The sequence below is a fragment of the Urocampus carinirostris genome, chromosome 6 (assembly GCF_059441175.1).
Source record: "Urocampus carinirostris isolate Australia breed hairy pipefish chromosome 6, RoL_Ucar_1.0, whole genome shotgun sequence".
Lineage (NCBI taxonomy): Eukaryota > Metazoa > Chordata > Actinopteri > Syngnathiformes > Syngnathidae > Urocampus > Urocampus carinirostris.
The window spans coordinates 12,053,263-12,069,070 of record NC_142354.1 but is presented as its reverse complement, the minus strand read 5'-3'; the positions used below and the strand labels follow the sequence as shown (position 1 = coordinate 12,069,070).

At 38.9% G+C, this 15,808-nt stretch overlaps 1 protein-coding gene across 1 annotated transcript; it reads left to right on the top strand.

The window, feature by feature from the left end:
• The first annotated feature begins 2,756 nt into the window (after positions 1 to 2,756).
• myl9b (myosin, light chain 9b, regulatory) lies at positions 2,757 to 15,702 on the top strand. The gene is made up of 4 exons (XM_088337901.1): positions 2,757 to 2,924; positions 10,738 to 10,941; positions 12,543 to 12,704; positions 14,046 to 15,702. Exons 2-4 carry the CDS (start codon positions 10,758 to 10,760, stop codon positions 14,219 to 14,221), a joined length of 522 nt encoding a protein of 173 aa, XP_088194027.1. The 5' UTR covers positions 2,757 to 2,924; positions 10,738 to 10,757; the 3' UTR covers positions 14,222 to 15,702.
• The last annotated feature ends 106 nt before the right edge of the window (positions 15,703 to 15,808 follow it).

The following is a 15,808-nucleotide window of genomic DNA, read 5'->3' as shown; positions in this document are numbered from 1 at the left end:
CTAGAATTCTTATGGACGCGCCCACGGCTTTGATGTGTCAACAATGAGTCTGGATTTAAGTTTGTTTTTTTATATTACGAAAAGCGGAAAAATACAAAAGTAATTTCCAGTGTATGAACACATTTGTATCGAATTGGTTTATCTAAATTCTGTGTTTAAATTCTAAGTATGTATAATAAACATAAATTTCATGTTTACTCATCTTGACAAGTTTAGTGATGTCATAATACTTGTACATAACTATATGACGCTAACAAAGGCAATTCTTTATTGCTTTGATCGAAATACATTTTCATTGTTTTTTATATAATGGCAAAATAGTTGTAAACTACTGTTTTAGTATTAAATCAATAAGTGTTTGGTGTCGATACGGATACATGTTTTTAGGGGGCATTCTGTTCATTTTTATTTTTCAAGTGTATTACAGTATTTGTATTACATTTGTATTATAACGTTTTCAACATTTTTAATGAAGTATTACTGTAATTTATCCAGCAGGGGGTGTTACCACATTTTTATTAGTACAAAAGTCAACACGAATTTTTAATCGTAAAATAATTACCGAATTTGTAATGTTTCATACGTACTGAAAATCATTTGAATTTCTTTTAAATATTGTAGTTATATTTCCAATTGCCATTTTAAAATGAATTTCTCACACGTTTTTCCTGGATTGCCGAGTTTAAGCTTGTTGTAAACAATGTACACTATGTTGTAATCAACGACAATAAAAATTATTCTATTGTATTCTATTCTATACTGTTCTATTCTGTTACACTAGATTATTGTATATTTACACTATGTTATTTTAAATAATATGACTGATTAATTGACAAACATTAACATTTTTTGTTATCACTACTATTATGAGTGGCATGAGTAGCAGTAATAGATGTAATAGTTCATTTTGGGGGCTGGAATTTTATAGTAGTATTTAATTGTGTATGATAGATAGATAGATAGATAGATAGATAGATAGATAGATAGATTAGGGTGGTCCTTAATGGGGGTCGAAATTTTTTTTTTTTAAATATTGGGCTCTGACCCACCGCATATGTTCTTATATCGATAAAAACACACTGTGTGCAATTTTGAACAATTTGGATAATATTTAGAGGTAGCTCAACGACTTTGAAATTTCCCAAAATGGTAAAATTTTGGCAATTTTCGAGAAAAAACGGAAATCTTAATCCTATGTGTACGGCGTTTTAGAACATCCAATTTCAGTCCATTGCTTATAATTGTAACACAAGAAAAGTTACAAGTAACTTTGTACACTAGGTCTGATATAATGTGCGAAAAATCCTTATTTTTCATACCAAAATTTCAGAGGCCTCGAGCGACCTCTAAATATCCTTTGATTTTGATGAAACTTTGCCTAATTACGTTTTGTATATATTGGAACATATTCAAGGGGTCAGAGCATGAAATTTTAAAAGTCGAAAAATAAGGACCACCCTAAGATAGATAGATACATAGATAGATACATAGGTAGGTAGGTAGGTAGGTAGGTAGGTAGGTAGCTAGGTAGGTAGCTAGGTAGGTAGCTAGGTAGGTAGCTAGGTGGATAGCAATGAGTTTTCAGTTAAATTGGTTCTGTCGGGACGGACAGGATCGATACCAGATATTGGAGACTGGAGTCAGATATCAGACAGGACGAGATAGACAGGATCGATACTGGATACTCGCTATTAGGTTAAGGGGGCAGTTAATTTTTCACAGAGGGCCAGATAGGTGTTTTTATTGATTGTGCCTTAATAAGTTGAATCAACATTTCAAAACAACATTTCTTGTTTCCTTGGGTTGTCTCTGTGTGATATTAGAATTAATTTGATGATCTGAAACCCCTGTGACTGAAAAATCTGCAAAAGCACAGAAATCAGAAAGGGGGGAAATACTGTTGATAGATAGATAGATACTTCATTCACCCCCGTAGGGAAATTCACACTTCCAGCAGTATCATTGTGTTGAAAAATAAAATAATAAAAGATATAGAGTACAAAAATACCCAATATAACGTGTTGATATAGTGTATTTAAATAGTGCTCCGGAAACTACACACTGTGATAAAAATAGGGTAATATGCAATGTGTGGTTGGGGTTAATGTGGGCTTTTACTCCCCCGGGTGGAGTTAAAGAGCCTCATGGCATGAGGAAGAAATGATCTCCTCAGTCTGTCCGTGGAACAAGACTGTGACAGCTGTCTGTCACTGAAGCTGCTCTTCTATTTGAAGATGAGTCCAGTACCTCTGAAATATATATTGAAAAATACAATTTTTGGGGGGTGTGTGCCTTGTGATCCAGGGGGGCCTTAAAGTGTGGAATATTTCGTAATTATTGTGCATCCCTAATCGAAAGATTTCTGAGTATTGGTATCCCAGTTTGGTATTGCTCTGTCAAATGAAAGTTCCTCAACTTCTTGGAGATGCTGGAGTTTGGCATCTCCACCATGAAGGGAAGCGTACTGTGATGCTAGCATAAATCATGTCACCATAGCAGGATCTCAAGTGCCTTTTTAAGGCTAGCTCCATACTCACAACTCGGACATGTGTCCCCCTGCATTTCCTCAGAACCCTGCACCCCAACCTCCCCAACATCCCGGCCCTTTTTCCCTAAATAAGGCCTTCTTATCGTAGTTCCTGTCATTTGCGCCCACTCCCCCCTTTGCTACAAACAACTCGGCCCGGCGTCTGTGTGGCAGTAGCCGGCCGCATTCTTTCGCCTTGTATGGAGAAATGGCCTGGCCCCGAGATGTCTTTGTACGGGCCGGCCCGACTTCGCCATTGGACAGGGCCGGGAACAGGGAGGAGCTGATTCTTTATACAAACTTTTCCTTTTTTTCCCTTTTCTGTGGGACTGTCTGCTTTCCTTCTTGCATAGTGCAGTGGACAAAGAGCGTTTAAGGGACTCTACCTGAAGCCGAGGTGAGGAAAAAAGCTGTTTTGTCTATCCAGAGTTGTGGATTCTCAGGGAAGTGATGTCTTTGTTTGTGTACTTGATGTATCGGAGACGGAGTACAATGTACTGTATGCGATGTGGAATATGTCTGAGCACTGTATCAGATGAGAGGCTGTTTGGGAAGTAAATCATACTTGCTCTTACATATTACATCATACTCTCACTTATGCACAACTATACTCTCATACAGACACAGTCACATCCATGCACAAAACTACCACATCATACATCCTGCAATGCTCTCATCCAAAATCTACTATATTCTCATACACAAACTTCTATAGTCTCTCACACTAACTACTCTCATACAAAAACGTCTATACTCTCTCACACTTTCTACCGTACTCTCATGTTCATTTATACTCTCGTAGACTTACTATTGCACTCTCATTCAAAAACTACTATATTGTAGCACACTTACTACCATACTCCATGCACAAACTTATATGCTCTCACAAACTACTGTAGTCTCCTACACAAACTTGTATACTCTCTCACACCTACTACTGTACTCTCATTCACAAACTTCTATACTCTCTCACACTTTCTACTGTAGTCTCGTACACAAACTTCTATACTCTCTCACACTTACTACTGTACTCTCAGGAAATAAATTTCTAAACTCTTTCACACTTACTGCTATACTCTCACTCATGCGACTATACTCTCTTACACACAAAACTATACTCTCTATCACATAATACAATACTCTCATACACAAACTACTCTCTCAAGCATGCTGCTATACTCTTTAACACGTATTACATTACTCTCATGCATAAACTTATATACTCTCACACACTTACTACTGTAATCTCAGGAATCCTATTTCTAAACTATTTCACACTTATGACTATACTCTCTCACTCATGCTGCTACTATACTCTCATGCACACACAACTGTACTCTCCAATACATGTTACTGTACTCTCATACACACAATACTGTCTCGGACCTCTAATATACTCTCTAACACATATTACTATACTTCATACACACACTACAGTACGCTCTCACACATAGTACTATACTCTGATACTTACATGACTATACTCTCCAACACATATTACTATACACTCAGTATTCTCTCACACATACTACTCTCATACACACCACTATGCTCTCTCACACATACCACTATACTGGGAACAACTCCAGTTTGACACAGAACTATACATCATATACACGCAGACCCATGTGCATCGCCTTGGGAACCAAAAGTACCCAGAGTAAAAAAAACATTGAGAGGTGATCAGTACACTAAGTGTGAAAAGAGAATGTAATAGTTTGTGTGAAAGAATGTAATAGGTGGTGTTACAGTAAAATAGTATGTGTGTGTGTGTAGGGGGAGTATAGTGTCCTTGGGCAAGACACTGAATCCCTAATGCCCCCAATAAGCAGGTAGGCGCCTTGCATGGCTGACTCCCTATTGGTGTGTGAGTGTGTGTGTGAATGGGTAAGTGTGAAGCACATTGTAAAGCGCTTTGGGAGGACTTCATTGACTCGAAAAGTGCTAAATAAATGCAGACCATTTACCATTTAGTGTGTGAATGAGAGTAAAGTAGTATACGTGAGAGAATATAGTAGTGTGTATGAAAGAATAGTAGTATGTATGAGAGTATAGTAGTGTTTGTGCACAGGTGTGACTGTGTCTGTATGAGAGTATAGTTGTGCATGCTTGCGAGTATGATGTTATATACGAGAGCAAGTATGATTTACTTCTCAAACGGCCTCTCATACTATCGTTTTCCTCGCTAACAGCCCATTGTGTGTTTTTGCAACGCCTAACCTTTGACTTTGGGTGAAGAGCAAGGGATGACAGGATGGCTGTGAAGGTTGCATACACTTGTCAGAGGATTAAAACGAAAATAGAAAACTGAGAGGACCTAAAACCGAGAGCCGTGACATTCCGGTTGATTGCATTGAGTCCTGAGAACAATCTGCCACTGTTCAACTACGGCCAAAGGGATAACGCAGTTATGGGGCTTGAAATTTGACTGTTTACTTTGCTGCTACACACTCAGTCCCGCAATGCGTGGTGATGAAAATCAGTGTGGATGACAGACAGCGTTATCTGTTTGCAGAATTTCATGCTTACTTAAGGGAAGTCTATCTAGACTTTGTTTCAAGCTAGGCACTTCCTTGATTGAATGAATGTCAAGGCACAACATCCAGGGAAAACCGTTTTGAAAAAATATATGTGTACATATATTCAGCCCAAGTTTTATGTTTTTACGTTTCAATTTTGTTATAGTGAGAAGTCCATAATAATATCATATTCTTTATGAATATTTTATGCAATATAATATAATGTAATATATCTGTTATTTGTGCATTTATTTGCAATGTTACTTTATTATGGCTTTATTCTTAAAAGAAAAACTCAAATTAAAATGAGCAGCCGGTATCTACCAGTAGGAAAACATCCATCCATCCATTATCTGCACCGCTTATCCTCAGTAGGGTCGCGGGCGTGCTGGAGCTCATCCCAGCCATCTCCGGGCAGTGGGCAGGGGACACCCTGAACTGGTTGCCAGACAGTCGCAGGGCACACATGGACAGACAATCAATCGCTCATTTACACCCAGGGACAATTTTGACCGGCCAATTAACCTGACATGCATGTTTTTGAAATGTGGGAGGAAACCGGAGTGCCCGGGGAGAACATGCAAACTCCGCACAGGAAGGTTGGTAGCTGGATTTGAACCCATGACCTCAGAACAGTTCCGCACACGCGCTAACCCCCGCGCCGCCGTGTTGCCCGTAGGAAAACATATTAGAAAATATTTTAAGACAGAACGTTATGAATAAATTATTTACCTTTTGGTGTGATATGTATAAAATTCCGTTTGAATTGGACATGAGTTGAACTGGCACAGTGGAGTTAGTGGGTGGATGCGAAGGAGGAGGAGACGTCAGATTGGAATGAAAACTCATTTGAAACCTTCTTACGAGGATTGAAATGCCTTTAGAAGATTGTTTTGCTTTAATCACATCCTTATTTTTAACATCAGTCCCAATTTTCGACGTGTGTTTGAAAGGACAGAATGGGTCAAATACGACACCTACATTTTTAACTGAGTCACTCTGGGTGATATTACGTTTGTCAATGTTCAGAGCAGTTTTTGAGAACAAGTCACGGCATTTAGACGGACCGATAACTAACATTTCGGTCTTTTCATAGTTGAGGCGCAACAAGTTAAGTGACATCCAGCTTTTCATCTCAGTGAGGCAGGCTTCCAAATTTCCACAGTTTAGTGCGGCAGATTCCTCCATCGGAAGATATAGTTGAGTGTCATCTGCGTAGCAATGGAAACTGATATTATACTTGCGAATAGTTTATAATACACCTCCGACCCTAGTGGTTAAGAGCTCTAACCAACCAACTTGGCCGGGAGAAGGAAGGGTGCCACCACTCAGTACTTGCAGAAGACACACAACAGGAAATGGTGCCCCTACAACCCTAGTGGTTAAGGGATCTTATCAACCAACCAACTTGTTGGCCTGGAGAGGGATGGGTGCCACCAGGCTGTACTTGCAGAAGACACACCACAGGAAATGGTACCCCTACGACTCCAGTGGTTAAGGGATCTTATCAACCAACTGATCAACCAACCAAACAACTTGTTGGCCTGGAGAAGGATGGGCGCCACCAGGCTGCTCTTGCCCAAGACACACCACAGGATATGGTGCCCCTACCACCCTAGTGGTTAAGGGATCCAACCAACCAACCAACCAACCAACCAACCAACGAACCAACTACATCTATGTATCCACGGAATTTCAGAAAGAAAATCAGTCCTCTTGAGACAGGATGGAAAGACAAGAGTGGAAATGAAAGAATCGTGCGTCTGAGGGACACAAATAGCGTGATGTGACCTCCCGGTGTGACTCATCGATTAAAAACGGGCCGGTTGCTTCTCGCACAAAGCTCACCGAGCATTCCCGGTATCAACAACAATCAGGCAACACGTCAGAATGTGACGGACGAGTCTATTTGTGGGCGAGCCGGTGAGAAAATGTGCCATCTTCACACGCGTCACCGCAGAGAGACGGTGAGAAGATGCTGGATGACAGCCCACGGGAATGATCCCTAAAAATTGCTATGAAAAAGTATGTGAATTCCTCACATTTCTTCTTAGAATCCTCAACAAATGCGACCGTATGTTTGGCAAAATCTCACAGATAAAAACAAACAGTCTCTGCTTTAATTGAGATCACCCAAACGTGTTAAAGCAAACTCATTCGAGTAGGGGGCCGCTGAAGCTGTGGTCCGGGTTAGGTTGGGCCAAATCAAGTTTTCCTGATAAAAAAATCCTATTCTTAAAGGGACAGTGTTTTATATTCGTCCACTAGATGTCGCTGTAATGTGTCGCGCAACCAAAAATGAGACCTGGAAAGACTACAAACTACGGAAACTGAAAATGAGCAAATGGGTAAGAGTACATTGTCTTCTTCACAAATCTACTCAAGTAAAAAGTATAATGATTTAAAAAATACTCCTAGAAGTACAAAATGTCCCACAACTTACCCAATTAAATGTCACTGACTAAATGTACCTTGCTACTTCCCACCTCAAGCTCGAATTGATAAAAAGGGGAGGAATAAGTAACAAAACTATCCAAAATCACATACCACCCCAAATATTTATACATTTCCATATTTTAATAAGGATAACAGGCATACAACGAAAGAAGAGGGAGAAATAATTAACTGAACCGTCCAAAATCCACACAGATGAAAAAAAACAGCGTCTGCTTTAACTAAAACCACACAAACATTCATAGGTTTCCGGATTTACGATAGCATGCACATGATGACTTAAAAGGGGAAGAATAAGTAACGGGATTGTCCACAATCCACATGGATGGAAAAAAACAGTGTCTGCTTTAACTAAAACCACACAAACATTCATAGATTTCCGGATTTATGATAGCATGCAAATTATGACAGAAAGGAGAGGAATAAGTAACAGAATTGTCCATAATGCACTCCGATGAAAAAACAGTTTCTGCTTCAACTGAATCCACCAAAACATTTTCACTGTGAGTCTTTTCTTGTTTATCATTTAAATTGACAGTTTGTAAATTAAGACAATTGCCAGGGGCCAAGTCTGTAAACGGGTCTCCTAAAGCCCATACAATATGGGACTTTTCTGTACTAGACATACACAAAGAGTGTCCTTTAGCAAATCATTGTTGCCATAAATTTGCCTGATGTAATATTTGCATATCTTTTTGATTTATCATAGCTACTATTGTGTACAAGTAGGACCGTGCCTCTTGTTTAGAATGAGCGATATATTTTTCTTAGCCAAGGCTATTCGAGCACTTCCATATTATTTGGAATGAATGTACAGCGGAACCTCGGTTTTCGAACGCCTCTCAGTTCGAACAAATCGGTTCTCAACCAAAAATTTCGAGAAATTCTTGCTTCGCTTTTCGTTCAAAAAATCGGAGTTCGAACGCCGGTACGCTAGGGGGCGACGCTGAGCGACATACGAGTGTAGATTGCCCCCACCCCTTGTGAAGAACCGTTGTCACGGCAACGCGCACTCCTTTTCTGTTTTCGTTTTTCAAAAGCGGTGAAGGGAGTGTTTTAACCCCTAATTATGCCTCGGAAGAAGGTTGGTGCGAGCAGCAAAGTTGCTACAGGTGAAAAAAGAGGAGTAGTGCGTACAACTATTGCATTTAAGTAAGAAATAATAGAAAAATATGAAGAAGGTGTGCGAGTTTCCCTTCTTTCAGGAATACAGCATGGCATCTGCCGACCGGTAAGAAATCCTATTCATAATTATTTTCTTTATCCTTTAACCGCTCACCACTTGTTGTGGAGACCCGGGTGCTAAATGACGTGTAAACGACCTGATTTTTTTATTTTTACACGTTCATGTTAGCGTAATCTTTCGTATGGAAGATTACGCTAACGCGAACGTACGATTAGCCTGGGTTAGCTTCATGTTTACGTTCATGGTAAGCCTTCAAGGATTTGGAACGGATTAAAACAATTTTACATTACTTTTAATGGGAAAAAACGGCTTCGGTGATCGTACAAATCGGTTTTCGTACAAAGAAATGGAAAGGATTATGGTCGAGAACCGAGGTTCCACTGTATTTTCACATCATGGATACACCCACATCCAATGCACTTTTTGCAATATTGAACGCTCAGAATACATTTTTGTCATAGTTACTACTTATTAAGGAGGTATTGAATAATAATTAGTAAAGTACAGGTCTAGTCTCTCCAATACTACTTTTAAGGGTTAACCGAGGCAATATATTGTTATTCTAATTAGAAACAAAAATCAAGACACTAATTTAGTGCAGTGTCTGAAACTCATAAGAAAAAGTAAAAGGTCACCAGGGCTGACAACTCAGAAAAGTTGCCTGCCCAGCCATAAAGTTGCCTGCCCCGTTTGTCACAACTTGAAACACAATAAGACCACGAATCGCAAAACAAAACTGTTGTTGTAAAGTATAAAGGATTGATAGTCAGAATATATAACAGCACAACACTTTAAAATTAAGTTAATTATAAATCTACTTATAACATTCATTGCATGTATATGACATCGCTGTTTTCCATCTGCCATCAGTATGTCCCTGTTTTAACTCGTCTTCATTCGAGCAATGTTTGCGTTGCGTCGTCTGCTACAAGCCACGTGAGCTCCTTTTTCCACAATGCTTTTAATGTACGTTTAGGTTTTGAAGCGTCATAAATTTTGTTAGCTTCTTTTGAATATTTCTATTGGGGCTGAGGTTTTGGCTTGATTACTAAGCACTTATCCGTTTTTATTGTGTTCTCTGTGCGTCTACTTTGGAAAATGATATGCAAATGTAAGACCTTATGAGGCTCGGGAGAGTCCGGAAGCACGGAGCTATTCAATGCAGGCTTCCAATTGGCTGCCGAGTATGCAAATTGCCAAAAGAACCGACATTTCCAAACCGAACAAAGATTTCGAAATCGGAAAAAAGCAAACGTTCGATTTGAAAAAAAAAATGATATATATATATATATATATATATATATATATATATATATATATATATCGGGGGTTTTTCTTTTTTTTTTTCTTTTTTGAAAAGGTTGCCGGCCACCCGGGCAAAGACGTTGTGTAAATTGTTTGCCTGACGTAAAAGATTCACACCCCGGGCGTCCGGGCAGACGTTATTTCAGACACTGCACTCATCAAAATACACAAAATCCATTCGTTTCCCTGAATACAGCAAGACAAACAAAACGCTTATAGGTATTGGTCTCCAGAAGCAGTGTTTTATAAAGTATCGGTAGGAAAAAGTTATCATGCATCACTAGTTTCAGTTATCATGAATGTTTGTTTACTATAAAATTGTTTATCGAGATATTTTGTTCATACTAACACTAAATAGTTTTAGTTGACCTGAATAGTTTATTGGTACAGTCTACAATACAGTTTACTGTTTTTTGGTGTTGAAAAACTGGAAAGATTTCATAGGATGCCAGTGTGGTATTTTAACTATTACGTCATTGTCACTATTATAAAATCATGTTGCTGTTCTTTGGTTTCTGCATTTATTGGAGCAGATATGCCTGTGTAACCTAGGAGATTTAATAAAAAGAAAAAGCTCAGGGGAGGGCCTCTAGAAAGGGTTGGAATTCCTCATCTGAAGAATTCTATCCTTGTCTTCATTGCAAGTTCAAAATCCATTGATGTCTTTTCTTCTTATTTTGAGGGTGTTTTCAAATTTAAACTAGTCACTAACAATCAAATTTAGCAAGAATCTCCTTTGTACCCAGGCCAAATCTCAGCCGCCACCATGTCGAGCAAGCGCGCCAAGGGCAAGACCACCAAGAAGCGGCCCCAGAGGGCCACCTCCAACGTCTTCGCCATGTTCGATCAGTCCCAGATCCAAGAGTTCAAAGAGGCCTTCAACATGATCGACCAGAACAGGGACGGCTTCATTGACAAGGAGGACCTGCACGACATGCTGGCGTCTTTGGGTAGGCCCCCAATTTTCACTTCATTTCAACATGTGAATTATGTTTTAAATGTGACCATGTTTTTGTTTTGGATATATACATATACACATATATATATATATATATATATATATATATATACATATACACATATATATATATACACATATATATATATATATATATATATATATATATATATATGTGTGTGTGTGTGTGTGTGTGTGTGTGTGTGTGTGTGTGTGTGTATGTATGTTTGTTGTCTGTTTCTGTCCACCCAAGAAAATGGGGAAGGAGTTATGACCATACAAGTTACCCTAGATGTGAAAAATGCCACCCAAAAAACTCACTCAGTATTTGTAGTTTCATCACAACATTTTTCACAGAAAGACATTCCACTCTCCCAGACCAGAAAGACAATGAATGTCAACACAATTTTACTTGCAGTTGGGTATGTTATCCTAGATGAGGAGAAATGCCCCCCTAAAAAAGCGGACTAAGCCCTTTTGGTTTTGACTGACATTACACTCTCTCAGGCACAATTGTATTGAATATTATCACCATCCTTCATGAGAAGTCAGGTAGGTTACTGTAGATGTGAAAACTGACCAACAAAATGATCCAGCACTTTTGGTTTTGTTGACACAGCATTTTTCCCAGAAAGACATTTCACTCTCCCGGTCCAGAAAGACACGGCCTTTACACGCAGTAAGAAAAGTTACCCTAGGTGCGAAAACATGCCTAAAAAAACTGTCTCAGCACTTTTAGTTTTGTTGACTCAGCATTTTTCACAGGAGAACATTCCAATCTCCTGGGCCAGAACAAAAATGAATGTGAACAACCATATTCTACAAGCAATTAGCTAAGTTTCCCTAGATGTGGAAAAATTCCCCCCAAAAAGCGGATTCAGCACTTTTAATTTAGCTGACTCAGCATTTTTACCAGAAATACATTCCACTCTCTCAGGCACAATCACATTGAATATTAACACCATCCTTCACAAGCAGTCAGGTAGGTTACCCCAAGTGTGAAAAATGCCCAAAAAAAACGATTCAGCACTTTTGTTTTGGTTGACTCAGCATTTTTCACAGAAAGACATTCCACTCTCCCAGGCTAGAAAGACAATGAATGTGAACACCATATTTTACAAGCAGTTAGGTAAGTTTCCCTAGATGTGGAAAAATGCCCACCAAAAAGCAGATTCAGCACTTTTGGTTTGGTTGACACGGCATTTATTTCTTCCAATATATAAAAACATTATCTATTAACAAAAAGCAGTCAGCTAGGTTAACCCTAAAATACCCTAAAAAGCTGACTCGACATTTTCTATCGGAGAGACATTCAACACTCCTAGGAAAAGAATGATATTGAATAGCAAACTTATTTTACAGGCCGTCAGGTAGGTTACCCCAGAGGTGAAACCTGCCCAAGAAGGCAAACTCTGCTTTTATGGTTTTACTAGCTTTCCCAAAAAGACATTCTCGCATCAAGTTTGGTCAGGATCACAATGTTTTACAATCAGGTAAGTAAATGACCCAGCAAAACAGGCAAATACTATCCCCCAAAAACGTGGGTGATGCCACTCTAGTTCTCTCAAATGTCATTTTCTTGGTTTTCCCCAGGTAAAAACCCATCCGACGACTACCTAGAGGGCATGATGAGCGAAGCACCGGGCCCCATCAATTTCACCATGTTCCTCACCATGTTTGGAGAAAGGCTCAACGGCACCGACCCGGAGGATGTGATCCGCAACGCCTTCGCCTGCTTTGATGAGGAAGGGTCCGGTAAGATGACGGCACATTTGGTAAAATTCCGTTTTGCAGAAAAATCAAATGATCATCTAAACTTAAGAACTGTTTAATGCAGGATTTATCGATAGTTGTACCCTGCTAAATATGAGATACAGAAAACCCCTGATATGACCATAACCAGTTCCAACATGGGAGTCATCGTGTAAAATCGATAGACAATACAAACCTATTTAATTTGTTCCCGACCCCCGGTAACAGAACACAATAGTATATAGTAAGTACTACTTCTGTGTAATCACACATATGATTAAATATCATATTGAATGAATACACAGAGAAGATATGACATTTGATTAACTGTACCTTTCGAGTGACGTGACTTGAGCTGGTACAGTGGAGTTCATGGGTGGATGCAGAGGCATGACGAGGGTAGATAAAAAAATGACGCAGATTTAAAAACTTAAATTTGCAAGGATTGTCATTCTCTGAAATGATTGTATTGCTTTGATTGCCACATTTTTATTAAGTGACCTGGTTACAATCATGCAATTTAGCAAGGGTAGCGATTCGGGTTCCTTTAGGTATTTCCTGATCATCGCAAGCTTCGATTCCAAGGTTAGCATGTTTTTGCTTTTGCAAGCAGTGAGGTCAAAATTATAGTGAGTAGAGTGACTTAATATTTTGGAAACATCTGTTTTATTACAGTAAGCATAACATATTTTAAGTGTTTTGGTTGTTGGGAGTTGCAATTCGAGTTTCCTTTTCGTATAACTTCATCTTTGCATGCTTTATTTCCATGCTTATGTTTTTACTTCTACCTTTAGCATCATTGCAAGCCTTTGGACACAAACTGTACCTTAGACGGTACCAAAAATATTCACAGATGCGCAACGTCTTTACAAAGCACACAAGATACTGACCTGAAAAATACGGAGATACATAGTGGGAGGGAGTTTAGCTCATACTTTATTGACTTCTCCAAATTATGTCGACCAATAACAGACATGCATCTTAGAGACGCAACTATAGATGCATAAAAAGGTCAAAAATGTACTTTATACGTTTTTTGGGCATGTATCTTTTGGTGTTGATGTTTTATAGTGGGGTAAATACTGTAACGACGGAGTGGGGAAATTTCCCTTTTCACACTAATGTGAAAACGTCATACGGTGGGGTTTCCGTATCCTGAGGGTTTACTCCATTTAATGGCATGGTTATTGTAAAAAAAAAATTAAGCTTTCTACTTCAGATTTATCTTATCGCAGGTTCTTTTTGGAAAATAACCCCCACGATAAAGGAGGGTTCATTGTTATTTCGTATAACAAATATCAACGAGCACAATGCTAAAGACCCTTTCCCCGTCCGTCCTCCAAGGCGTCATCCATGAGGACCATCTGAGGGAGCTCCTGACCACCATGGGCGACCGCTTCACGGACGAAGACGTGGACGAGCTTTTCCGCGAAGCGCCCATCGATAAGAAGGGAAACTTCAACTACGCAGAGTTCACGCGCATCCTCAAACATGGCGCCAAGGACAAGGACGACGAGTAGATCGCAGATGCATACGCGTCCCCCTTTCCCGCGGTTTCGCTTTAATGAAGTCATTTGTGTCGTATCGTTTTATAAATTCCAGTTAAGGACAGATTTGGGTCTGAAATTGTGTCCTTCATAAGCTTTAGAAGATTTTCTTTATGTGACGTTGGGGTTCGGATCAGAGGAAAAACGAAACATATTAGCATTTTAGCGTATAGTAGCATGACAATTCCAGCTCACACGCAATTATTTTCCAAGCCTTTAGTGCAACCTTTTTCAGTTCTTAGGTTTTCTCCTTTGTAAAAAGATAACATTTGATCAAGTTAAGGCAGGGGTGGGCCCACAATGGGCTTTAATTTGGCACAAGGGGCGGGGACATCCAAAAAGTATTGACTTATTTTAAGTTCAGTCTCGAATCTGATACCTCAGCAATACATGAGAATATAATGTACACCCATCCAATTGTTTTTCTATTTGCATCTATAAATGAACAGACCTCTATACACTTTATATTACATTGAAAATTAAACTGTACATTATCGTAAAACCCTCCTGTTTTTCACGGGTCAAAATGACCTGCCATATCATAAATTTAAACGGCATAAGTTTTCCTAGTTTGGTCTCAACCGTAGAAAAACAATAGAAATATTGTTATTCCCAGTACAAAAAAAGTACAAAGAGTGCTTAAAAAGAGGACAGCATGAGGGTTAAATTGTTTTTGAAACACCCTGAAATAAAACAGAAAATTAATATATTTCCTTTTTCCTTTAGCATTAAGTTTTACATTTTGAGTTGTCAATGCATATTAGTTGAGCTAGCGCAAAAGGATTTTGCCAGATAAATGAAATATCAAATAAAAACATGATAAAATATATATAATTTCATAAAAGTGTCGCCAGTTTTTTGAATGTTGACCTTGAGCAAAGTTCATGAGAAGGGACACTGGGGACAAAATAACATTTTAATTCGTAGTAGATTCACCAATATACTGTATATTTTTACAATTTTTGTTTGGCAGGTTAGATTAAAAACCCTGTCGGTCCGTATGCGGCCCTCAAGCCGTAGTTTCCTCACTGGGTTGAAGATCATTTGTGAAAGCACGGTTATAACCAATCGTTTTGAAAAGCTTTTTCGGCCGCAATGTCTGTGAGCCAAGAATTAGACCGGCAATTGGATGCAAAATAACATTTTTAACTCTTCCTGTATGTAGCAAACACGTAGCAATGCTAGCTAACTCCGAAGTTCGTACACCGATAACGGCATCTAAACGGCAAGATATCTTTACAACGGTTAAAAAAAAAAATGGAGTTGTGTATTTCTTCCCCGGTTCGCATGACAATCAAACGTCGATTGTGCAGGAGGTTGACTTGATGGGGTGGAATTTAATCCATTATCACGATTAAAATTTCACCAGCTGCATGTTTGTGGTCAGGATCGGTTATTGTGTGTTGTGAAACAGGCCATCGATTATTCGGGTGAATAAAGTTGATTGATCCATGCGTGTTGACAACCGAAAAAGTTATTTTGATTGCTTATTTAAAAAAAAAAAAGACCATCCTTATTCTAATTCCATTATTTAGTCTCCTTAGGGGAATTCATTTTCAG